The sequence below is a fragment of the Colletes latitarsis genome, chromosome 11, assembly GCF_051014445.1.
Source record: "Colletes latitarsis isolate SP2378_abdomen chromosome 11, iyColLati1, whole genome shotgun sequence".
In the NCBI taxonomy this organism is placed as follows: Eukaryota; Metazoa; Arthropoda; class Insecta; order Hymenoptera; family Colletidae; genus Colletes; species Colletes latitarsis.
This window is the reverse complement of record NC_135144.1, coordinates 10,254,455-10,275,236: the sequence shown is the minus strand read 5'-3', so window position 1 is coordinate 10,275,236 and position 20,782 is coordinate 10,254,455. Positions and strand designations below refer to the sequence as shown.

At 31.1% G+C, this 20,782-nt stretch overlaps 2 protein-coding genes across 12 annotated transcripts in view; one reads left to right on the top strand and one right to left on the bottom strand.

The window, feature by feature from the left end:
• The window catches only part of LOC143348641 (uncharacterized), a 69,094-nt gene that overhangs the window by 9,092 nt on the left and 39,220 nt on the right, over window positions 1–20,782 (top strand). For 2 of the 8 annotated variants that reach the window (XR_013080806.1, XR_013080805.1), the window contains exons 9-12: window positions 684–6,856; window positions 6,962–7,023; window positions 7,217–7,459; window positions 7,698–8,204. Coding sequence is in view for 1 of the 8 variants with exons in the window: in XM_076779168.1 (XP_076635283.1) it covers window positions 11,301–11,313 (13 nt within the window). In the remaining 7 variants the exon portion in view is untranslated. Of the gene's footprint in view, window positions 1–683; window positions 6,857–6,961; window positions 7,024–7,216; window positions 7,460–7,697; window positions 8,205–9,693; window positions 9,784–9,993; window positions 10,015–10,570; window positions 10,660–10,955; window positions 11,314–20,782 lie in introns of those variants that run through there. The other 6 variants (XM_076779164.1, XM_076779168.1, XM_076779163.1 and 3 more) reach the window with 6 other exon arrangements.
• Start1 (Steroidogenic acute regulatory protein-like) lies at window positions 11,684–20,138 on the bottom strand. 4 transcript variants are annotated; one of them, XM_076779176.1, is made up of 12 exons: window positions 19,729–20,052; window positions 19,549–19,605; window positions 17,141–17,418; window positions 16,863–16,943; window positions 15,011–15,088; window positions 14,877–14,930; window positions 14,674–14,806; window positions 14,377–14,600; window positions 14,022–14,177; window positions 13,843–13,947; window positions 13,592–13,767; window positions 11,684–13,502 (listed from the first exon to the last, which is right to left on the bottom strand). In XM_076779176.1, the coding sequence occupies exons 3-12, from the start codon at window positions 17,381–17,383 to the stop codon at window positions 13,301–13,303; spliced, it is 1,452 nt and encodes a 483-aa protein (XP_076635291.1). In that variant the 5' UTR covers window positions 17,384–17,418; window positions 19,549–19,605; window positions 19,729–20,052; the 3' UTR covers window positions 11,684–13,300. The 4 variants fall into 4 exon arrangements, with proteins under 4 accessions (XP_076635291.1, XP_076635292.1, XP_076635294.1 ...); XM_076779177.1 differs by lacking the exons at window positions 19,549–19,605; window positions 19,729–20,052 and adding an exon at window positions 20,062–20,138; XM_076779179.1 differs by lacking the exons at window positions 19,549–19,605; window positions 19,729–20,052 and adding an exon at window positions 20,091–20,126.

The window sequence follows — 20,782 nt, the reverse complement described above, 5'->3', positions numbered from 1 at the left end:
TTTTAACAGGAACCTATTTGTATGTTCGCGTTTATAAATTAGTTCCGAATTAAAATTCCGAAAGTACCACTATGCTATATAATTTTGAATCTTTGATTTAACCCAAATATATAATTTAACGGGAAATGACGACTGATTTAAGAAGGGCGGACTGTGTGCAACATTTTGCGTATTAAAAAAACACGATCTAATGTTCTGTAACAGGTGTACTGATATCCGATGGTGATTTATCTTCGACAATCTATATGTTGGGCATTTGCTTGGTTAAATAACGTTATTAATCGATCTCGAGAAAACTGCGTGTTCTCAAGCCACTATGACATTTTATTCGTATAAAGTTTGTTTTAGCGCGTGTATACACGCAAAATCCATTCTAATGTTGTTCAATGCAAACAACATCTAACATTGTGTTTTCCCCTTTCTTTTCTATGTGATTTGACGAAAATTGACGATGACCTGTGCTGCTGTCAAACATGGATGGTCGCCCTGAACCGTGAAATGTATTTATGGTACATCCAAAATCTACAAAAACACCGTGTGTGTGTGTATGTGTGTGGTCACCGTGTTAAACGGGAATCGTGGCATTTACTTCAATGATTATCGACACACTCCCGACTGTTCTGACTTGAAATACCGTGTTACTTTACGCGCGATATAACGGCTCTACCTTTTGTGATGAATAGGACCCAAAATCTTTCATGGATGCTTATAACAGTATGGATCGTGGTAGCCGTGGGGGTTACAATGATGATCGTGGTCAAATAATGGATTTGATGGACATGAGGGTCGACATGGGCAACATGGGTGGCGGTCGCGGAGGTAGTGGTGGTGGTAGTGGACGTTGGCAAGGTGGAAATGATCGAAATCGTCAGGACGATTATCCTAACAAGAGGAGACGCTATTAAAAAAATATCGCAGTATTAAAACAGCCTTTTTTTTTTAATCGATCAAGATGAAAATTTATATTTCCTGATAGTTCGCATTGTATTCTTCAGTCATTTTTCCACAACTTCTGCTATCGATCGTCTCTCACGTTTTATATCATATAGGGGGCGAATATTGACAAAAATTGAGTGGGCAGAAATGAGAAGGATTAGTAGTGATTTTATATCTTCCGTGTTAGATCTGACATCGTAACCATCGTGCATCGTTTGCGGATACGAGATCGCTGTGTTTTTATACAGTTTTTAAGTTATCAGAATATTACCGAACTTGCGAGCGCAATAAGTGCAAAGAGATATCGCTTCGGATGGATTATAATACTAATCATACATTGACGAATTCTCTTCGGGCTTTGATGAAACTTTCCCTGGTGAAATATGAACCAGAAATCGATACTGAAGTACAGTTAATGTTGGCCACTGAGAATCCAATCATATATCGTTTTTCAATCATTTTCTTTTAGTATAAGAAATATTACATTCAAATCGTATATCATTTTTTTTATTTCCCAGAGTCTATTCTTTTCTAAGGGAATAGAAATGAACTTCGAATTCACGGTATTACTTCTATGAACGCTGTCATGATAATATATCATAATGTAGATGCGAAGTATATTCATTGTCAATTACTATTTAATGAAAAAACATCATGTGGGAGTTTGATTTCGTGAATAACTGTAAATATTCAAAACGACGGTAATATATTAGTATTTGTCATTTATTGTATTGTCATAGTATACTATTCATAGCTTATCGTTCATTTGAATCAATAGTTTTCCAAGATGAAAGTAATAATATTATACTCTAATCGTACCTTTCGCTTTGTATTTCACAAATACAAAAAAAAAATTAGAACATTAGTTTATAAGTGAGATTGCGTTATTCTGAATGAAATCAGTATCATTCACTCGGCAATTTACCCTTCTATAGGAAAAGTTACGCAGATACGCCTGTATTAAAGACAATTTTAGCTAGTGCATTATCGGTATTCGTACATTCGTGTTTTTACGCTAATAAATGGTGTAACAATTTCACCATTGAAGAATATATACAATTTCCTCATTATTTGAAACTTCATAAAAGTAATTATGCTAGAATAAGACGTATACCAGCAGAATAATCTGCAATTGTGCTACTCAAACTTTGTGAAGGAACTTCATTGACAAAAAATAATTTTATGAATAAAGGTCTATATATATACATATATAGACACACGCATCTATATGTAGAAGAACTATTTATTTAAATATTTAATATTCATGGTTGTGGAAGCATTCAAAATATGTGTGCTTGAAGGATAATGCGAAAATTTATGACCTTTTTTTTAGTGCTTCAGCGTATAAATTATGTCCACTGAAAACCAATCGGAAGTTTGAATCGAATATCTGTCATACATTTACTGAAACATGATTCTTAGGGGTTTCAAGTTGCTATTGCGTGGGATCAAATTAGTCTTCGCATAGAGACAGTTTATATTTCTGCAGCAATTGCATATTAATTTTTTTTAGGAAGGCCTTTTCTTGTTGATCATGATACAATGTAACGTTGGTTGGAATGAATACTCAACCAATGAGTTTGTGATTTACATACAATATAATTTCTGCTATTTTCTTTGTATAGTTTTTAAGTAGAGAAAGTTAAGCTTTTCTACTTAACAAAAACTATAGACTGAAAATTATAGGAATATGTTGACAAACTACTTAACACTGGTTTATTGGGGAACACTGAACATATTGACAGAAACATTCCGAATTTCTGATGATTGTATTTTTAAGCATGCAAAAGTTTAGCATATTAAATTGAAACAATAGATAGGGGTTTAAAAAACATTCTCTCGTGATACGTATTGTGGGTATTAAACCAATGGTGGCCAAACCTTCTATATGCAGTCTATCAGAAATATTTTAGAAGTTGCATCATCTGTTAGAATATATATAATGCTATATTAGATAACATTGTTTATATTAACAACCTCTTACCCTACGGTTTAAGTTCTGATGCCCCAACCATAGTTAATACCAAGGTTGATCACGCGTTGAGTCATTTATTTCATAGATTAGCTGAGTGTTCAAAGTTGTGCCAATTGCACACGTTTTATGATACATTTTTTAACGATGTAGTCGTATTTTATCGTTTTCAAAATTGCGAGTTTGGTAGATACTCTTTACATTTCGTCTGATCGACATATTACTGTTCTCGCCCATAGTTTTTATGTTTGGTCCGATTTCTTTACTCCGAGTCTCACACATTGTTGTAGACGAAGGGATTTAGTAATGCATAATTTTTGTTTGTTTTTTATATAAATAATTGTCCAGATTTCATAAATTGAATAAGTATACGAGAATTGCAATAATTATTTAGAAGCCACGATTTGGTCACCGTTGGTATAAACTAAACGAAAATATACTTACGTTGACATATTTGTCAAATGAATTTCTATGCTTATGAATAGTATAACTTTATGTTTAAAGACAGCATAATTATCAAAACTTACAGAAAGTTACTTTTAACATTACTAAGTTAATTTTTATATAATATTATTGTAAAATAGAACATACTTTATAAGAGAACTTTTTTTCTTTTTTAATTATTTTTATAATACTTAATACTTTATACTTCTTTCTAGCAAATGGCAAGTGCTTAAAATATTTAAGGAACATCTTTAGGCGAACTGAAATTTGTAATGCGTTAAGAAAAGTAATATTTGCAAAATTACTTGCAAAGTTAAATATAATTTCATGCTATCAATCAAAGAACTAAAATATAATTTTAATTAAAAATCTTGAAATAATGCAGTATAATAAATTAGTTCTTTCAAGGCTTGAATATTACAATTTGAAAAGGTGTTCTATTCAATGTTTTATATTGCACATCTATAATTGTCAAGAATCGCAACATTTTTCAGGGAGTATTAAACATAATAACAGACCTAATACGTTTTATTATTTCTGCAATTTTAAGAATTCTATATATATATATAGAAATTGGGTGAAAAGTACTTTATTAAATATACAGTATCGGGTATTAGTTCAATTCAACTAATAGTTACTTTTCGTCAAAGAAATGTTAATATTCTGCTTGAAAGTTAAAAGTAAATCAAATCGCGGAACATTTTTAACAAAGTCCTCTTTTAATAACTCGCATTACTCTTCAACGTATCTGGCCTCTATCCAATTTTATTCTATCAATTGTCTAAACTTAATTTCTCTTTTTCATGAATTTTATGAAAAATCTCCCAACGAATTCCAAATTAACTTCACCTACAACTGTGTGTCTGTAGTGTAGATAATTGTGACGATCACTATTTTATAATGGTGTATAATATGTATTACATTATATTTATCATTAGGTACTTTCAAGAAGATTTGTATTCGTCGAATGAATATCGATCCTTTTAATAGGATGTGATAGAACATTCATTCAGCGAACACTTATAATACCCTGCACACACATTACAAAAATGTGTGTATGCATTACAATTAACGCATGCGTTTGCGTGTGCCCAAAAAGAGTTCTAATAAACAGGAATCTTTACTTCTTTAAATGGATTTTTCCTGGCGAGTGAGCGAACAATAGAAATATATATCGGCACGAGCTACTAAATTGATTATGAAAACGTTATGGTCTGACCATAATCGTTTTCAACAATTTCTATGTGGACCATTCATCGCAGATACGTTGCATACGTGCATTTCTCACAAAATCTTCTTTCTTGAAGAAAACAACTACGAGTGTACGCGATTGCCTGCGATCGCGAAATAATGCACAATATAAACTAAACGTTTATTAATCAAGAGTCTTTTAACGGAGGAGAGACAGCAATGACAAGATATAGGCTTACTTACTTGAAAACTACTAGTCAATGAATCTACTGGTACGAGGTGAGTAGATTTTGTAAAACTGTTATTATGCGTAATTCTATTTTAATCTTCGGGTGGGACGTTTATACAAGCATTTGGTAAAGATTATAAAAAAAAGCATAAATTTATTTTGGTTAATACCGAGTCACAATTTCATTTCCGATAGATGAAATGTTACTTCGATAATTTACAATAATATTTGTAAATTACTCTGACCATATACGTTTTATACAGTTCCAGTTATTTTTCTTTTTGTACCATTTATATAATTGGTAATTTTCACACCAATTTTCGAGAACTGTGCTTTTTCAATTTGTTGTTCCACAGACATTCTAATTTGTAATCTTTACCACCGAATTTGAATATGTAACGTTGCGAAGCTTCAGGCTATTAGCAAAAGAAAAGTGCACAATAACGGAGCTATAATCCACAATGGTTTATTTCGTTGACTGAATTCGATGTACTTTGACTCCATCCTGGGATTTGATATTTCTGCGTAATTATACGAACCTAATCGTTATATTACACAGTTCTACAAGAACTAAATACTTGTGTGCAAATTTACCAGCCTAGACTGTTTTTTACCTACGACAACCAAATGTATTTATGTATCAACTTTAGCAAAAGGTTGTCTAGGTTCGCTATTGATATCTAGGCTGTTATAACTAATTACTACCTTAACAACAAAACCTTGGAATTCTTTATTAATTTTACTTGATCTCTGGGTGGTAATACATTTGGGATACCTGAATCTTCTAAGCATTTTTATACGCATAACAATTTATTAAAATTGCTACAATATATATACATATATATATACTATTAAAAAAATGATCTACTAGAATATTGAACACCTAAAATTCGGTAGGCCACAAATGCTCTTACAAGCAATTTTTCACTCGTAAGAACCATTATAATTATTTAAGCAAGTTACGAACAGTTTCTTCCGGACTTCATTCATTTGTCGAAAAATCTGTACAGTGATGAGCAAAACTGGACACACTTTATGCATTTTTGTAAATATCATTTTGAAACTGTAACATTGTTAATGATTACATTGTAATACAAAAATTACATTGTAACATAGATAAATGATAGTTTGATGAAACCAGTTGATGGTTTATTATATTTTTTATGATGTAATTACCACAGATATATATTGTACTCAGTTTTGCACCCGTTTATTCAGATCTTAATATTTTGTCCACAGGCCTTTTGCTTCTTTAGGGTATATTTTGTACTAATTTTTACTTGCACAGTGTTAATTACACTGGTCAACAGTAAATACATATTCTTTATTTAAGCAATCAATTTTAATTTTTATTATGACTAATCACGAGAACAAAATTTAAATATTAACTCTAGTTTCTCTAATACACAATTTAAAAGTAGAAATTTTGTAATAACTGAAGACTTACGATTTATATCCGTCAGTCGTTTACCTGATCTACAATTTTAATAGATTATTGTAAACGTAGTATTTTCAGCTGCATATTTTAGTAAATTTATAGTTTTATAATCTGTTATAGGCTAACAGTCATGAAAATTATATAATTTCATTAGTTTTTTAATGTTCTCAAAACTCCGTAAGAAATTTAAAAAATTATTTATTAGTTTTACAAATTTTAAACCAGAGTCAAATAAGTTTTTTTTTTATTTCCTATATATACATAAATGAATAGGAAGATAGCTTAATCGTAAAGAATACAAATTATTGCTTATAATTCGTTGACCAGCGTTTTTCGAGGGGTAAGAAGTTTGGTTTTTTTGTGACGTAACTAAAGTTGCGATATTTTATATTGAACAAACATACTCTTGGAGTTTAAGATCCTGATAAAATACGTTACTAATAATAGTTCCCATATTGATTTTATTTAGCAAACTTCAATACGTTTGCAGTTTTTATCGATCGTCAATTTATTGATTTTCACATTAAAAGTTGAAGAATCAATACAATGTTATTAAGTGAAATACTTAAATCGTTTTTTGTGATTACAGATACTCATAGCAGTTGGGGGCTGAGAAAACTAATGAAATTCATTGGAAAATGAAATGGTTAGTTTTAATAAATATTATCGCACTCGTTTTGCAAAATTGTAACAAAATATTTAATACAATTGCAAGAACTTCCATCTTTTTTACAATAGTTTCTTTTTACAGCTTTGATCTTCATCCTGAGATGAACTGAGATATAATCACGTGTGAACCTTGGAGTAATAAAGGTTTGTTTTGTTTACCTTTTTTAAACAGTAAATATTAATACATTTCGTTACTATATTTCTTTATACGATGATAACTAATAATAATATGAGTTCTCGATGATAGACCCAACGTGTTCTGAACATATTATTTAAAGAATGTGTGCACATTCGATATTTGCATATAATATTTACAGAAAATTTGTTTGATTCGTAGATGGAGCAATTTCGAGGGTAAAGAGAAACCAGTTTTCCCGAAAAGATACATGAAGTTATGCATACGTGAATATTTGATTTAAAATTAAACGAAAATCATAAATTAGTAATTAATTCACTAACGATGGTTTGACTTAAATTCTTAATATTTTAAATAGCCAATTGAAAATAAAAATATAAAATCAGATATTCAATTTTGCACTTTTACGATATACTACTGCTATTGGATCTCCTTCATTTTAAGGTATGTAATTTTTTAAATTGTTTCTTATTTAATATAAAGTAATATAATGTTCACATATCTGATTAAACATTTTTTAAATACATAAAATATTTAATGATGATCCTCTTTCGGGGCTGAGTACTTAGTGACGAAGCTTCAAAATTCCAACGTACATTTAACTGATATACACACAAAGATCACTGTTATAATTTTCATTGATGTGTATTCTCTTAGTAAATAGATTTAATTTTTCTTTCAGAACTTCAAGAATCAGTGCGAAGAGGAGTCACTTTAATTTCAAATTATAATTTCAAGGTGATAATATTAACATATTTTACTCTTAACACCAGAATAAACTAAAAGCTGAAATTTAAAAAATAGTTTAATACTTTGCACAACTTTTTTATGATGATTTTTTGGCTAGAGTCCTGAATAAAGAGATGACAACTTCTGTTTATATATATGCTGATATTTTGAATTAAATAATACAGAAAGTAACATGAACGGAATTTTATAAAAATAAAAAAAATAATATTTTCTTTGTTATAGTGCGTGCTGAATACAGATATCAAATTACACATAATTTAATCTGTGTATACAAATAAGTTTCATCGTTGATTTTATAATATGTCGTTTATAATTGTGCTAGTACGTATTTATAATAAAAAATATTACTGCATGCATTAATTAAATTTAATAATAAAGAAAAAAAAATTTTAATTTTAATGTGAAATACTGTTAATTAAATTAAATGATACAAAAATTGTTTAATTTTTATTCTTTTTCAAAAAATTTATTTTTCAGTTTCATTGTTTCAACTTTGTTTATTCAGATCTTATGTTGTACGCTTATTATGGTATCTGTACATTTACAATTCCTTATAATAATATTCCCAGTATCCTCGCGTGCTTCATGTATCTACAATGTTGATATAGGAAATTATGTCGAGCTATTCATATCAAATCGATCGATGAATCCTTTTTAAAAATAATTCATAGTTAATAAGTCTCCTTAGTATCCAACAATACGAGACTGACTCAAATTAGTTAAATCTGACTCGAAGTTAGATTCGAGCTAGTTTAAATTCGTTTCTATTATATTCAACACTGGCGAAACCAGTTCGGGCAAAAATTAACATTGTTGTAAATCGTTCTATTTGGAAAGGAAAGTGGAGGGTTTCGCTGTGGAACTACTAGTGGGCTCGTCAGTAAGCAACTTAGTAGGCTTTACGTTAAACACAGACATTCGATAATCCGAGGAATGTAAAAATTTAGAATATGAATAACACATGTTTGCTCGCTTAGTAAAATAAATATTCGATAAATCATTTTGAAAGGGTACAATTTTATTGGATCGCCTTACTGAAAGTTACTGTTTAAATAAATAATAACGTGCGTTAGACTGACACTGATTAAGTAAGATAAAACTACTCTGATCAAAGAAACTGTGACGTTAACAATCTAGGAAAGAACAAGATCGCAGCGCTAATGGAACAACAGGAACTATAATTGAATTTAGAGATTATCATTTAATGATTTTTATAAATTATGTTTAGAATTACAAGGTTTAAGCTGTAGGACAACAAAAATTTATTTAGATTGTCTAGCGTTTACTAATTTATCACTAATAGTATAATTCAAGAATTAAAATTAAAAATTTTGTGCATGAAATCGATTTCATAACACTATTCGAAATCACCTGGATTTGCATTTTCATGAAATCACATGAATTTTGAAACCATTTAAAAACGTTTTCTTTGAATGACCTACCCCTCGATCCCATACTATGTTGGATAGGGTGAGGCGGGAAGAAGACCTAAATAGATAGTCATAATTTGTTCTTGGTAACCAGCTAAAAAACAATAAAAATCTCGCGGAACCAAACGAATTTCGTAGATTATCCGTTTGTATTCTTTATGGGATTTGACCATTTTACAGTCGGGTATCGTTTTGCGACTTGATGTCTGATAGTTAACTCGCAAATTATACTTTTACGTGGTCCAAGTTTCTTCCCAAAGAAAGCTTTAGTACGCTGTTTTGTAACTTCAATTTTAAACAACATTAAAATGAAATCTTACTTTCCCCACCAAACGATTTAAAGTCATAAAGAAAAGAAGGAATAAAAATAAGACACGTGTTACTGAACATAAGTTTGCTAAACATTTAAACATATTTACAAAGATTTTAATTGTTAAAAGATTCTAAGCTAAATACATTTTTGAATCTCCAAAATCAATGAACAATTTTCTCTCATAGGAATCTTGTGGATTCTAAATTCGTAGCCATTAGTTCGGTGTTACCCACGAACTTTTTTCCCTGCGAGCGGAAACAAAGTTCCGAAATCAGGTAAGTTTAGATTAGACATATTAAACAATAAACAATTAAAGTAAATCGTAAGAGAAGCGAAAATATAAATAAGTTTAAAAAGGCTTTCCATTGAATTTTTCTTTCTAAACGAGTTTATTCTTAATATTTATGTATCTTTTAGAAACTAATGTTAGAATGTGCTGTTACTTACACATTGTAAAACAGAAAATTGTGTGTAGATCCCGTGTTTCGCCCTTGGTGAGGAAGTGGGTGAGTATCGTTTCTTTTCTCATTCCAACGACCTCCTTCTGTAGTTTAACTTGCTCACAGGAGGCCATCGCTATTATTTCTAAATACTTGTGTTAAAATCAAAATTGTACAATAAATTTTCATAATCGATTTTCTGGAAAACAAAGCCTCGAATGAAAAAATATTCTTTTTTCATGTAAAATCATCCCCTTCTCGGTTGTACCATCAGTACTGGCATAATTCGAATAAATATAATTAAAAACGTTTGGTGATATTTATTTTAGCGAGTGCCGCACATTTAGTATACATAAATTACCAATTCTCGCCTCAAGAATTGAAACAGAATGGAAAGCTATACTATCGCATTTCGCACTGTGAGCTCACATAAGTACAATGATAATAAATTATTAAATAATTAATCGTTTGTCTTAAATCTTTATACATACACACAGCTACAGTTTTCATTTAGGCCACCTTTGACTACATTTAATAATATTATTCGAGATACAAGATTTAACCTTTCCTTCGGGAATACGAAGCCATGCTCCCCTCCACCCGCCTCTCTCAATAATTCGCAACGACAACGGTTGATGTGCGGGGAGGGTAGTCATTCGCTCCCGGGAAATTAGCGTGGTAAGACGCCGTCGATAGCTTCGCCTCTAATGAGTTACGTACTTTTTACTTATTGTTATCTGAATATTTTTAATCGTCACTAGCACTGTCCCTGACTCTCTATCGGTGCCGTTGTTGAATACTAGTACGTATCTATCATAAATTCAGCGAAAAAAGTTGAAACAGTTTCACGTCTTCCCTTTCGTGTCTAATCGGCATCGATTATCATATCTCTAAACGAAATTACAGTCTCATAGAACATATTTCGTGTTTAATTATCGTTCAATTACAATCTAGGTACATTTATTTTAATGCATTTGATCGACATTTGAGTTTTATTTCTGTTACAGATTTTGTTTGGAATTCGAATGCAAAGAACGCTACCGGCACGCAATCGATGTCCTGATCCCGCGAAATTTCGAATCAGACGAATTGGAAATCGAATATTTTCTATGAAAAATTGGAAAAAGAAAAAAAAAATATAAGTATCATCGTATTTTATTCTATATACGTTTAGAAGAACAGATAATAATTCTTTTTTTATTTCTTTACAGACTCTTTGGATCTCCTCCTCCACGAATCGAGAAGGACCATGTAAATAACTTTGCCGATGGCTTCTACTGTCTTTCACTGGAAAACAGCATCATTATCGATGGTACTACATACCTCATCACACTCGAGGAAGGGTGAGCTGCATGCAACGTTTGCGTGAGTAGTAACTTACATTGTTTTATTTGTTTACGTTTTTAACACAATAAATAAATGATCGCCCAAGAGTAGTTGAATATTTAAATTAATAATTTAATAAACTTTCAAATTAAATTATTTTATCGTGAAGTTTTGATTAAAGTTTTTTTTCTTAAATAATTACATTTTAATCAGAACAATTTTTCTTTAATAGTAACGTCTCCGCCATATTTAATAGGGTTGTGCGAGTACTTTTATAATACGTACCCGTTATTTTCGGGCGCGCATTATAAAAGAAGTCGGGAGAAAGATTCTAATAAAAGAATTATTACAATATATTTTATCAAATTTAATAAAGGCTTGGAACATTGATAAAAAATGAAAACAAATGTTATTAGTTTAATATATATTTCCTTTTTTTCTAATAATGTAGATCGTAATTTTTATTTATTCGTTTCAATAATATAAAATAATATAAAGGCCTCTCTAATTATTTGTATAATTATCTATTCGTTTAGCAAAGTTTCTTGCTTTTATTATGTAATACATTTCATGGCATTGCTACATTTTCTACACTGTATACGCATCAGTGTAATGATTTTATGGACGAAACTATAATAAAAGAAATCAGAGTTAATTACATTTGAGTATAAATCGCGATTAAATGTGTATTATGAGCATACAGTTGAATTTTGGAAATTCTCTAGATATGTGAATTTGTATTAATCACGAGACATTTATGCATCAATATACGTTTGTGTATATGTACACTGTTATGTGATAGTTTCTTAGCTACATAGTCCTTAATTAAGTCGAATATTTCAAAATAACATTTATCATTTATTTTAACAAAGATAATTTTGCATAGTATCATTTTACGTTTACATTTAGAATATTTTTATTTCAGTAAAGTTTACTAAGTAAACAGGGAATATAGGGAATTTGTATACAAATATATTGTATACAAATGCATGCACGTATTACGAAACTAGGCTATATAAAAGAAAAAAACATTCAAATGCCATAAGTATTATGAATAATTTGGGCTAATTGTAAAATATATATTGATTTTATTACGGTAAAATTATATGTGAACGATATATAAATGAACAATAAAAGAATGTATTAAATCACATCTTCAAGATGATTGGGAAACATAATACATTTACTTGAATGTTGAAATGTTTGTGTTAATTCAATATACGAGATATTTTTAAATGATGGGACTTTCACGCGAAGGGAAATTGAAAAAGTATACCATTTTGTGCACTGGGACTTATTTGTTCAGATACATACAAACGTTTCAAATTTACAGGCATATAGACTTCAATACGGTTTTATACTAGTTTCAACAATTCTTCGTACATTGAAACCGCATATTTTTTATACCTTGTAATTGTAAACATATTCATTGTATAATCACATTCTAAGTAATCGTAGTAAAAAATCATTTTCAATTACAACTTTCAAGAAGTACGTAGTTTTAGTGTGCAAAGAATGATTTATAGTATGTGTTTTTTTGGCGTAAATTTAAACCACTTATACCTCGGTAACAAAGTCCCTGATCACAAAATGGAACAGAACTTTTTGATTTTCCCTCGCATAAAGAATTAGTTTGTTTCTCATCATTTTATATAATTGCAACTAAAACATTAAATTTTTTTGCATACTTTATACATAGCGCATGTGTCTTAACTTCAAGAATTCTTGCTTATTAAATACAGAGCGTGTAAAAAAAGTCTTTTGCCTTCCTTCCGTCAGTCTCTCGACTTTCCAACATAAAACACTCACAGACTCTTTCTACTTTTGTCATTTAGTTTTCTCTAATATATATGTATAACGCGTGGAAAACATTGCAGAGACTGTGCTTGAATTTTGTCAGAATTTTGTGTACTTCTCAACACATCAGAAATGCTATACAAATTCGAAATTTCTTCGATCACACAAATACAAAGAACGATCATGAAAGACTTTCCTTCTCTGATCGGTAACCAAAGCGAATTTTACGCTAAGCGGACGGTCTTTGCAGCTCATCCGCGTACTTTCTTACATAAATCATGAAATCCACTAATGCAGTAGACATTGATTTATCTACTATTTTCTGTGGTAGCCATCCTTTCAAATTTGTATTGATAATCCACGTGAACCGACATTTATTTTGTTCATTAGGCAATGCTTCTGCGGCCCAACAGCTTATATTGTTCTCAGCTCTATGACAAAATATTCGATGGTCAATTGCGATGTAAGAAAGTATTACTTTATCGTTAGTATTTATATTTCTTTTTTTTTTTTAATTTACCTAACAACATTACTGCGACTTGGTAACGATGAAAATGGTACCGACGTACCAGTGTTGATATAGTAGTTACCATACTGAGCACGGTGTCTCAGAATAACGAAATCTCGAGCACCAATAATACCACCACCTTGAGGACTCGTGGCTTGGTAAACAATATCCGTGTTATTATCAATATGCTAATCAACAAACAAGTAAAATAAAACAATGTAATTACAATGGGAAATAGAAGATCAAAATTAAATCCATATTACTTGTATCTTTTTCGACTCTGTGACAAGCTTATTCCACGACGGTAGCGATTCAATCTCATCGAATAATTGATCTACAAGTACAGTGGCAGAGGCATCGACGACTCCCTAAAAGCGATATTTAATCAAATTAGTTAAATACAATATAGAAATTTGAAATTTAATGTTTCAATGAGGCTCACCACTATCTTCAAAATTTTTCCTTCTGGTTTGGGACGGTCCATGTAAAAAATAATATCACCGTTTGGCATTATACTTTCAATTTGCCAATTTTTCGATTGCAATAAATCGTGACAATTTTGCACTAATACAAATACTTTTCTCTTGTAGTTTTCTATCTGCAGATAATAGGGGAAAGTTCAAGCTGTGTTATAATATAGTTTAAATATTTACACAAGCTTCCCAGATCAATATACAGAGTTTCAAAATGAAAATAAGACTTGTAACAAGGAAATGGCCGCCACTTATTACTAAATAATTTGTACGTAGTTGGCAGTCAATATGTTAAATTTGTATCTAGGAATAATTTTCACTTACCATTGCTGATGTAAGTGGCGTTAACGTCTTAGACACTAACATGTCATTCGATTTTAACATATTTCTAGAAACCCCTTGTCTTCTTGAGCCTTCATCCTCATCATCAGAATGATTTGGGGAGTCCATAGGCGTAAAAAATGTACCAGTAGGGGGTTCGATGCTAGTGTACTGTGACTCTGAAGTAACGCCACGTAGCAGCGGTTGTCTTTCATTTTCTGAAAAATCTGAAATTAAACAGTAACGATCGTTTAATACTTTTAGGAACTTTCATAATAACAAATTAAGAAAGTGACGTACTGTTAAACCAATTTCTAGCTTGCGTTTCTTGGGGTAAAACGCGGATATCGAGAAACCAAGCTTCCACCCAAGGCAATACAAAAGATGTGAGGATGAGAAGAACTTGAAATACTGGCTGATTGCACGTTGACCACTGAAAACAAATGTCGTGAAATAACAATTTCGTCGTCTTACATTTATAATTTACATATCTCACAACTTACATCGAAAAGGAACACTTTGACAATTAAGAAAGCACATGTGATGGCGGTGGTTAACTATAACAAACGATATAATACATTGTATATCGTTGCACGACCAACAGGAATGTAATTTTTAATAAAATCGTCGCACTTACAGCTACGATGATCCAATGATTCAAATGGAGCAGCGAGTAGAACATCAATAAGATCGTAAACCTGCAAATCGCTGCCATCTGAGAAGACAAAATCCATAAAATCTTTGATCCTCGACAAACAATGAAACATTATGACGAACTGAATATCATCTTCGACAAGAGACCTTGTTCGAAGTCGATAATATCTTCTATGGATTTACTTTACCTTTTGCGCGTTTATAGATCTATTTAACCATCACAAATTTATTAATTTATCTCGTAGTAATTAAAAAATTTTGTACTATAATTTGAATGCTACTTCTTTAAATTTTCGCTATATACAGGGTATTCGGCCACTCCTGGGAAAAATTTTAATGGGGGATTCTAGAGGCCAAAATAAGACGAAAATTAAATATACCAATTTGTTGATGAAGGCTTTGTTAAACAGTTATTAACGTTTAAAGTTCCGACCGTACAGAATTCTTTTCTTGAAAATGAGCAATATTTCGGGGGTATGTCTATTCACCACAAATGATTGTAATTGACCCCCATAACCGAAAATAATTTTTCCAAAACGATTTGAAATTTTTTTTTTCCATCGAAAAATTTCACATATTCTCGAATTTTTTTCTCGAAACTGAGTAGGATTTCGGGGGTATGTCTATTCACCAAAAATGATTGCAATTGACCCCCGGAACCGAAAATAATATTTTTAGAATTAATTAAAAATTTTTTTTTTCGTCGAAAAATTTAAGCACCTACCCCCTGTCGATTTTTCTTAAAAATTCGTTTTTCATTTTTAGTAATTTTGTTTGACGCCCTTCAGAAAAGTTGTCTAATACTTTTTTGTCTCTACTTCAGAAAAAAGTTTCATTGAAATATATTCACAATTGTAGGAGTTATGGCTGTTTGAAAATTGGACCATTTTTATGGGGTTTTTCTCATTTTGCGGGATCAAGGACCAACTTTTCGAATATTTTTGCGATTTATACATATTCTCCACCAAAATACGCGTAGTTTGCTTTTTTAAACATTAAAATCCGTCAATCCGTTCAGAAGTTATGACGTTTTAAAGTTACGCAAGAAATTTTTGAGTGACATTTCTGGCCTGAAATGAAATTTTCGGTAAGGAATTTTTTTCTTGAAAATGCGTAGGATTTCGGGGGTATGTGTAATGACCAAAAGTGATTGTAATCGGCCCCTGCAACCAAAAATAATTTTTTTAGAACGATTTGAAATTTTTTAATTTAATTTTTTAATAACTTTTTAACGAAGCCTCAGTCAAGAAATTGATATTCTTGATTTTCGTCTTATTTTGACCTCTAGAATTTCCCATTAAAATTTTTCCCAGGGGTGACCGAACACCCTGTATATGCAAATGGCCGCCAATTCACCGATACCGCTGCTTTGAAAGAAGAAATTAAACTTTGCTGGGAACAGATTCCTATTATCATAGTAAACAATCTCACAAGTTCAATGCCGAGTCGAATTTTTGTGTTAATTCAAAATAATGGGGGTCATACAAAATATTATATTTATAATTATAATATAAGTTTAGTTTTATTTCGTTTTTCCTTGCTGTGCGTTTATACGAATTTCGCACAGAGAATAAGACTGTATAAATAAATAAATATATATATATGTTTGCTTGAATATAAACATGTAAATTTCTATAGCACATAAATATGTTTTTACTCTTCTGTCGTTATTATATTCGCCTCATTTGAATTCAAAACTTACAGTCCCATAAATCATATTTCTTTACGTGCGTTTATACGAATTTCGCTCACTGTATGTGTGTTCAGCAGAATTGGGAAATACGCTACGTCAAAGTGTTATTCGATCGAGCGTAGCAACAGCCACGAGTACTCACCACAATGTCGAAAAGCGAAGTTTTAATGTGATAATGAACAATTTGATTAATGAAGGCGGACTTCAAACTCTCGCCGGCGATCTGGAAAAAACGTTTCGAGCGTAAATATACGCTGTATGCGTTTACAGAAAGGGTTGAGAACGGTTATAACATCGGTTTAAATTCTTGAAATAGTTATTCTCGGAACCGTTTCAACCACTGGTTTATAGTCGTAACTCGAACGACCGTGAAAACGATCTTTCGTCACGGTTAAATTGTCGCGTGAATATTGGATTTACCATGGTGCAAATGAGCCACATGAGAAAAATGAGCAGAAAGTCAAAGGTGACGAAAAGGCAGAAGAAACGCCTAATGCTCGACATCCTCCCGTTTTGCATCGCACCAGCGATAAGATCCTCGCTCACTATGATATCCGGCGTTCGGTTTATGCTCCGCTGAGTGCGCGAGCTCCTCTGAGAGTTAATAGAACTGTTTAACAATAACTCTGCGGCCGCTCTAATTTGCCTCTCATCCTCCGCCATTCTACCAGTGTACCTTTGATATCCGCGACGATGGCCTGAAAGTAACAATTAAAACACGGGTTAGTAATACTACGAACGATTTCACGCGTTGACAAAACAATACGCGATATACGGCCCGAAGACATAACAATTATCGATATCGTTTCGAAATCGCAAATCATTCCATTGCATGCCACATTCCTTTAACGTTCCATCATTCGTTGCAACAAGAAACGCTTCAAGGTCGATTTATAATATAATATAAATTTGATTTATCAATTAACGCACATATACTTTAATTGCACTTGATTTAAATAAATTGTGCCTTATATTTCTCAAATTAGATTTCCTCCATCTTTTCCTACCATCAAAAGCAATAGAGATATTTAAGGTGCTGGAGGACGGATTTTCCGTTCAAGGTCGTTTGAAGGTCACGTTATCTACATCATTGAATCAGTCTTGACCTCCACTATTACATCGCGGTGATAAAAATATGTAGTTTTATTTAAAATACTGTCTGATAATTTTTTGTATAACAAAATTGCTTGAAATAGATACCGTAATCGGGATTCTTCAACGAAAATTGCATTTCTGTAGATTAATTTGGCAATTTATGCTTCTTGTATTAAAAACAGACCATTTTAAGAATATTTTGTCGTGATACAATCGTGAGGCAACTTTGATAGATGCCACTATATGATTCAATTTTTAAATGTTTTATCAAATTTTCTGTTTAAAATATCATTACAATATTTGCAGAGAAGTTTTACATCTATATTATTATTTATGATCAGAAATAAATTAGCAAAATCACTAAGAAATTGAAAATTAATTTTCACTGCAATTAAAAAACGTAATTCTCAAGTTTAATAAATTCATAGTCGCAACTACGACTCGAAACATGTTTCATTTCCCTTTAACTTCAACTGTGGGTCGACCGTATTAATAAATTGAAAGTTGAATTTTTTGTTGCAACGATAAATCTGAATTATTCATGAAATGAAAGTTGACGCAATATTTCGACTATATTTTCGTCCCAACGCGTAATATTGGATAAGAGTTCGCGATAAGGGTGGTACAATTCGAAAAAGCAGAATTTTTGTTTAAAAACATATTGTATGATAAAACAATAACAATGAAATAAACTGATTAAATATTTCGAACGGGTTGTGTTTTGTGATAAAAAAAAACTGCTTTGCAGCACATTACGTCTACAATTTAGTCAATTACACTTATTGTGAACAAGCAATTTATTCCATCGCTTTTGTGCAGCTTCAATGTAGGATAACAGCTCACGATAATTTTTATTACTGCATATTTACATTTACAGACATTTTATTTCAACAATAAAACGAACTCATTTGAATTACATTTGCATATTCGTATTAAAAAAAAAATTCGTTACCAAGAATTATAATTATAATTATTGATTTTTTTCTTTTTATAATTGCATTTTATTTTTCGCATACAACAAAAGTTACGATTCCCAGCACAATTTACAAGAATTTTCTTCAATCGAATAATAATAAAAAGATACTTACATTGTGAATGTATGGTGATAAACTGAATACAAGGAATAAATAATGAATACTGCGATAAACTATGAATACATCGAGTAGATTGAGTTTACGACAATACTAATAATGAATACAAATTATTATTTATCGTAGACGTTCTTTGTCTAAACCTGCAAGTCTCGACATTTTTTACGTTCAACGATGGTAAAAAAAGTTCGAACAAAATCGAGTGTGTGAAATCGATAATATTTTTACTTTTTGGTTTTTATAATACTTGATACTGATCGATCGGTAATTTGTTAATCAAGACTATTAACATGCAAACAATTCACTCAATATTTAATCTTGCTTGTTTTCGATTATATATAAATAATAAAAGATACATATTATTCTTTTTATAAATTTAAAATACAAATTTATACTGAAAGAAAAAAAAAATTTTTCTTTAATTGAGAGACTATTCAAATTTTAAGTGTTAAAAACGTCAAATGCATGATAGCTGATACGATTGAAGGTCTCACTAAAGTAAGAAACATTATATATCTTCTTGCTTTACGTCAATGCTCTCATATCGGTATTTATATTAGTGACTCAAAATCGGAAAAATCATCGATAACATTTTGATAACGAAAAATCTTTTGTAGTTGATTCATAGTGCTACATCCTAACCTCAAAATTAACGACATTCAGACGATCGAGACTGTCGGTTTTCCTCTTGCCATCGTGCTACTCTTGTACGATTAAATTAAGAAAAAAAAGATCCATTTGTTTAACAAGGATGAAACTCATGAATCATGATATTACGATTGCTTTACAAAAATTTTGTGCTATCGCTGGACTATTGTTTACCGTTCAATTCCCGTAAGTCATAAATCCGGATCCAGTAGCGAAAACCTAACAGTCAATATGTTACACTCGCGCATTATTTCGCTAAACACAGTTCTTAAAGGGATTTAAAAAATTTTAATTAGCACCACCAATGTCACTTTCGTTGTAGCAGGGGTAAACACAAGCAAATGTAGTAATTTATCTAGGTACTTGGTTATCTGTAAATTTTTTACTTAGACGAGGGCGACGCTATGAGATAGGTGAAGCAAACTGACATCACTTGGTTAGGTTTCTACCAACAAATGTTAACATGCTTTTATTCAATTCATTTAAATAATGCATTTTTAGACACACCACAGACGAAATACACAAGTAGACATTACATTCGATGTATTTTTTCGGCCCATTTCTCTGGGGCTCTAGAGCCCCATTATCATTTCCATATCATTCGCAACGTTACCAACGGGCTAACAAAAGAGACCATAGCATTTATTGTGGTAGGAAATGAAATTACAGAAATTCTTTTGTTTTGAAGCTATAACAGAATGAAAGCTATACGAGTATACCTCGTCTGAGGGCATGCATACGTTTGATCCCATGCATTTTTAAAGTTAAAATTGTGATTTTGGGAATCCACTTGTCAAATTCTATCAGATTATGAAAAAATATCTTAATAACTTTTAATCCGGTAAAGTTTAACCGGTCAATCTAGCATCACGTACAATGTAGAAAATAAATTTTTCATTTTATGAGAGTGGTGTAGTTGGTATTGAACTGAAATACCGACATCATAAAATATCGATAGTTTTTAATAGATTTCTTCGTTTAGGATTGATGATTTTGGGAAAGTAGATTAGATTTAGTGGGATTTGTTGTCATAAAGATTAAGAGATTGTGAGAATCCTTATCATTTCTGTGTCACTTCCAGCATTATTTGGAATAGCATTTCCACTCCCCAAGCGTTTAAAATTGCAACTAAGATATTGGAAAAATTATTTCGGGATCTAGGAAATTCATACAAGGTTATTAGGGCATTGATAAAATCTAATTTATTGTAGCAATAGGTGACTGATAA